The sequence below is a fragment of the Diospyros lotus genome, chromosome 12 (genome assembly GCF_014633365.1).
Source record: "Diospyros lotus cultivar Yz01 chromosome 12, ASM1463336v1, whole genome shotgun sequence".
NCBI classification, from domain to species: Eukaryota; Viridiplantae; Streptophyta; class Magnoliopsida; order Ericales; family Ebenaceae; genus Diospyros; species Diospyros lotus.
Genome location: NC_068349.1, coordinates 35,004,555 through 35,010,554, shown reverse-complemented (window position 1 = coordinate 35,010,554; position 6,000 = coordinate 35,004,555). Strand labels below are relative to the sequence as shown.

Genomic DNA, 6,000 nt, shown 5'->3' with positions numbered 1-6,000 from the left:
TAAATTTATAATTGCACATATATTCTTCAAAACAAGATTGAGTGTATAGACAATACAAGGAGTCCAAATGTGGAAACATACCTTGAATAATTTTTCCAACTCTCTTGCAATTAGCAACATTATCAATAATGATATGTAAAACTTTTTGGTGACCAACTTTATCTATTACCTTTTTCATCAAATTAGTAATAAATTGTTTATACTTTATTTCACTTGAACAACTCACAGATTTAACAAACATAAGACCATTTTTTAGAAACAATCATAAAACTAATCAAAGGTCTTATTTGTGGGTCACCCTAATAATCAATAACAATGTTAACACCATTTTCCTAATTAACCAAGTGTTTTTAATAGGTTCTAACAATTTTTCATTATTTGTCTTTTCTTATTGAAGTAATGTTGTCCTAAACTTATTATTACTCGAGGGGCACATAACTACCAAATGGATGTGTAGCATCAAATGAATAAGAATTCAAAAAATATGAATTTCTAGTAAGATTAAAAGCCAAACCCCTAGTATAGAACATTATAGCAATTTCAGAATCTAATTGTGTCATAGTTTGCATGTCAAAAGCTCTAACAATAGGTGAATGAATGGCTTTTCACTTCTTTTAATTGTTATAAAACTCTTGATTCATGTAAAGACAAAGAAAGTCTCAAAGAAACACTACTAGTAAGTAAATACACTTGCTTAGATTGTAAATTTGACAACCCTTCTACAACTTTTTCTTCAATTTTTTTTTTTCATTTTAGCTATAATTTCATGACTCACATTTTTACAACAAACAATCCATTTTCCATTAATATTTAATAGATGAGCCATAACTCTTGTGTATGTCCCAAAGCTGCTATTTGAACACACAACACTAACAGTCTGTGTAGTATTTCCATTCAAATATCATCCTGTTCCAATTACATTTTATGTTGGACAATTTCCCACTTTTTATTTAAACATCCAAAATATATATCAGGGGAGGGAGTAGATTATTTTGCATAAAATTCAGCTCGATCGATCTTGATGTGCAATTCAACACGATAAATACAAACGCAGTAGCCATATTTAGGTTGAGAATATATGGCATTCCCTCGAAATATTAACAGAAACACCTCTCACTTGAACATATATATATATATATATATATATATCTTGATCTTCAAGAATCGGTGGTGGCAAATAAAGAGATGTAAACCTTCTACCATGAACCTAATTCCCCTCCACAAGCAAAACATAAACTACATATCAAACAATCTCACGAGTAGTCGAATCTCACTTTAATATAAATCACAATGAAAAGCCTCCGAAAAGTTTGTAGGCACTTGAAGTTGTGCGGTTGTTCTATATATTAATCTTACTGCAGTTAGCGAAGTAGGGTTAAATGAGAAAGAAGAAAGTGCAGCTCAGAAGTCAGAAGATCTTTTGAAATATCGACCTAATCCAGACATGCTTATTAGGAAAATGAATCCAACTCTTGAGGTAAACAAAGGGTAAAAATAAAATTGGCAGTTTATTGTTTAGCTTTTTTTGTTTGTTTATTTGGGGGGTGGGGGTTGGGAATGGGTTGAACGTTGAGAAAGAGAAAGCCCAAGTTTAAACAAGTATGAAGTTTACATGTTGAAGTTAGTATCTTGTTCTGTTCCTCTTTGTTCAATTCTTTTCCTGCAAAAGTGGTTTGATAATAAGAGAATAAAATTAAAGTTTCTTCTTTTATTAAATCCACCTCATTGATCCATAGGATGGTATTGGGGTTTATCGACCACCAAAATTTGCTCCTAGCTCTATGGAGGAAGATAAGATCTCCAAACAGGAAAGAAATGCACTGAGAAAGGAGAAAGAAGCTCTCCGGCAAGCTAGGCAGAGTGCTTAATGTCAGAGAATTGATGGATGATATAGAGGGAAGACCTGAAGAGGTGAGTTTTTGCATTGATTTTGTTGGTAAATTCCAATGGCTACAAAAATATTCTGTCATTCTCAAATGAGATTACGAATGAAACACAGGTGAGAGAAATTGTTGGAACTGAAAGCAGGGAAGTTATTCGATATAAGGCTAAGATGGAAGAGCGTGCAAGGCGAGAAGAGGATCTATTTATCCGTGCGCCTCTAGCAAAGATAGAGAAAAAGAAAATGAAGCACTTGTCGAAGTCCAGAAATGGGTATGGGGAATGAGATATGAATGTCGATATAATGCTCCCTTTAAGTCTTTAATTGGAAGTCTGCAGTATCTTTTAATCCGATGACTGAGTTCCTCATCATTGTATCTTCCATTTAACTGATATATATATATATATTTTTTATATTTTATTCTTTATAGTATTCTGTACTTATTTGTTTTGGGTTGATGGTGCTTGATTTGTTTGTTATGCCAGGTTACTTGGTCTGACAGACAGTTTCTATGATGAAATTAAAAGTTTACCCTTGGAGGGTACTGATGGTGAGCAGGTAATAGGATTTGGCAGTGAAAGTGGTGAAGGACTAAAAATTAAGAAGCGCAAGGTGATTCAACGTATTTTTGTGGCATCCATTTCTTAAAAGGTAAAGCTTCTTTTTTTTTTTTTCCCCTCCAGCTATCCATTTCTTCAAAATTAAGGCTATAAGCTGTTTCTATATCTTTCCTGAATGTTTATGTGTTATCTTGTCTCTTTTATTTGCTTATCTATCATCCCTGTCATTGTTTAAAACTTAGTATTTCTGTTGGCTTCCATTCCTAAAATCAGTAGAAGAAATTGGTAGGTTTTTTTTCTGGGTACTTCAGTATAGATTCAATCATTGCTGATTTTATGTCTCAGAAAGAGTGTGTAGAGTATAATTCAAATGAAATAAGTTTAATATTTTAAATAATTATTCATGTTTTATATATTGGCTCATTGTCCCAATTTTGCCGTCCAACCAAACCACACCCCCCCCGGCTGATCTACACAGGATGACTTGGGCCTAAAAAACTGTGCGGCTGTCATTTTAGAGAGAGAAATGGTAGATGAAGAGTTGAAACCAACACACAATATCAAGTGATAAACAAGATGAAAAACCCTACCTATGAAGCAAATTGCCAGTGACTGATGATATTAGCTTAGGATGCATGGATTTTATTTTTGCAATCTGTTGTCTTCTGTTCCTGTTTTGGACAACCTTGATTTCCTTGTCAAAATGTCTTTACATTTAAAATACTTGGCGGGGACTTTTAGGTATGAGATAAATTTTAAAGGCCTTACAAAAAATATTAACTATAAATAGAAATGATTGGTGAGTTAGAATTTATGCAATCCACGTCACCTAGTGTGATTGAGACTTGATATGTTGTATAAAGAAATAATAAAGATATGGCCATGGATAGAGAGGATTGGAGAGTTAAAATTCATGTTGTTTACCTCACCTATAGTTTGAACAAGGCTTGTGATGATGTTGGTTTATAAAAGAAACAAAATAAATACAGTTGAAGCAAGAGCTTTAATCATAGCATTCACACTTCTGAAGGAACATGAAAGAAATGAACTGAGGAAGGAGAAAGAAGCTATTAGCTAGGAACTCAAGTGTTAAGAAGTATGCACCACTTGATTGTTATGATTAGAGCACGCCTTTACTTGTTAAAAAAAATTTAAAAAGAAAGAGAAGAAGAAGGCACTATTCTACAGAAAACCTTGTACCCCTATCAGACTTTGATATGCAGAGCTCTTGGGGGGAAAAAAAGAGCTTTCTGGTTTGGTTTAGCATAGAAAGTATTTCAATTCTTACTATAATGTGCAGCGTGTATGAGTATGAAAACCCTCAAGCTGTTTTATATTCCTTGTTTCAAGTTTATGTTGTTGAAGTGTTAATACATGTTTTTAACATCTCTCATTCTGTTGTTAGTTTTTCACATTGTGCAGAAACATGTAGATAAATTATGCTAACATAACATTTTTGAACCATTTACTCTTTTGCAGAGGAAGCATTGAAGGATCAGAAACTTGAATTTTTTGCTGTTAAATTAAAGCAGTTGAACACATGAAAGCATCATGGAAGTCCTGCACTTGTCCGGTATATAGAGGAACAGAAAGCTGATATTTGAACTATTTTGTCTGTTTTACAGAAGACACTTTGAAGAATAGAGAGGCCCATTGGGGCGTGAACTTAGGTTTTGTTGGATAGTTTTATTGTAATTTTCCTAAACTGCTCTAATTAATAATTAAAAGAGGAAGAATAGGTTGGTGATTTTAGTCATCATTTTTTGTTTATTTACCTTTGGAGGTCTTCTTTCTTCACCTTCTTTTATCCTTGGTCTGGTTGAAATGTGGTGTGCTAAGAGCAAGCAGCAGCAGCAGCAGCTCAAATGGACACTAAAAAAACATGCCTTTTTTGGGGGGGCAATCAAAGTCCGATGTGACTCCCTCCCTGTTACTAACTCTATGGATATGCTAAGTAAAATGAAAAATAAACTGCCATTTATATATTTGATCAAATAATTTTTAAAAAAATCTTACAATTCTTATAATTTATGATTTATGTCAAAACAATTTTTTTTAATTTAAATATTTTCTTTATTTTCATAATATATTTATATATATATCATCATTGTAAGTCTTAGGAGACATTTTATGACACTTCTAAATTGCATGAAAGTTTGTAAATTTAATTTAAAAACTTTTGGGATATTTTTTATTTACTGAGTGATGAAATTCCGGTTGAATATATAAATACATAATGGTAGTTAATTTAGAAAAAAAAGAGTAAAATACAAAATTAAAAATTAGAGAAGAAATTGAGAAAATGAGAAAATACTTGGTCAGAGAGTTGGATCCTTTATTTATGTTCCCAGATTCAATGCAAGTTTTTTTTATGATTTTTCTTCAAATTATTATTGAACCTATTTATTTTGAATGATTTATTCCTAAAATTAATTGTATTTCTCAATAAAAAAAAAAAAAAACTTGGAGGTCAGAATTGGTGTTCTGCCACCGACCCAACCCCATTCTCTCATTTGTTAAAGGGTTTCTTCTTCCTCAACTTCTCTCTATATTGCTCGTTGTCGCTTCTTCCTTCTAACCTTCAATTATGCCTCGCCGAAGCTCTACTCTCTCTTTCTCTCTAAAGATGAGCATATTAACGTATCCTAACTTGAAGATGTTTCATGTCGTGTCCTTGCTTTTCCATTAATTGTTATTATATTCTTGTGATATTTCTATCGTTTTCCACCTTTGTAGTATCGCAGGATGTTAATTTGTTGAAAAATGACTGAATAATGGGAATTAATTAATTCTTTTCCGTTATGATTAATATATAGAACAGTTGTAACCTTTGTAAGCTTCTGAATTTGATATTGCATCTTTTTGTCACTTGGACGAACATGCAAAAAAACAAAAGTAAGGGTGCGTTTGATTGTAAGGGGGGAATTTGATTGGAAAGAAAATCAATTCCAGAGAATTGAATTGTAAGGAAAATGAATTCTTGAAAATTAAGAGTTTAAGCTGTTTGATTGGTATAATTTTTTACTTAGAAAATGATGTAATTTTTCATTTTTTGCTGTTTGATTGGTAATATTTTCTATAGAATTTGATAATTTCTTTTTTCATTTCTATACATTTTATTTATAACAAAAAATTAAAAACAATAATAAACACTCTCTATTTATTAATTTGTGATGAAATATAGCAAAAACATAAAATAAAAATAAACCCAAAATTACAAAACCCACGATCTCACCTTTTCTCACCCCCAAACCCATTTTCTTACCCTCTTTGTCTCCCTCCCGCCACCGCCGTTGCTGGGCGTTTCTGAAAGTGCAGAAGATTGGGCCGACAACTCCATCGTCAATCTTCTGGGTCAGCGTCGATCTCCCGCGACCATGGCCAACAACCAGATCCTCGCCATCAGCTCCTCAAACCCCATCGTCGATCTTCTACACCATCGGCTCCTCCAACCCCATCATCGATTTTCTGCACCATCGGCTCCTCCAACCCCATCGTCGCCATCTGGGTCAGTCGCAACGTTGCCGCTGTCACTGTGAGTCTCTATCTTTTTCTCTC

General features: G+C 33.1%; 1 protein-coding gene and 1 pseudogene across 1 annotated transcript in view; one reads left to right on the top strand and one right to left on the bottom strand.

The window, feature by feature from the left end:
* Positions 1 to 1,201: 1,201 nt before the first annotated feature.
* Positions 1,202 to 2,530, top strand: LOC127787631 (uncharacterized; annotated as a pseudogene).
* Positions 2,531 to 3,879: 1,349 nt separating this feature from the next.
* The window catches only part of LOC127787630 (uncharacterized), a 41,296-nt gene continuing 39,175 nt past the window's right edge, over positions 3,880 to 6,000 (bottom strand). Inside the window, exons 4-5 of the mRNA XM_052315690.1 lie at positions 5,271 to 5,321; positions 3,880 to 3,957 (exon numbers count right to left, since the gene is read on the bottom strand). Coding sequence (XP_052171650.1) covers positions 3,880 to 3,957; positions 5,271 to 5,321 — 129 coding nt within the window. The remainder of the gene's footprint in view (positions 3,958 to 5,270; positions 5,322 to 6,000) is intronic.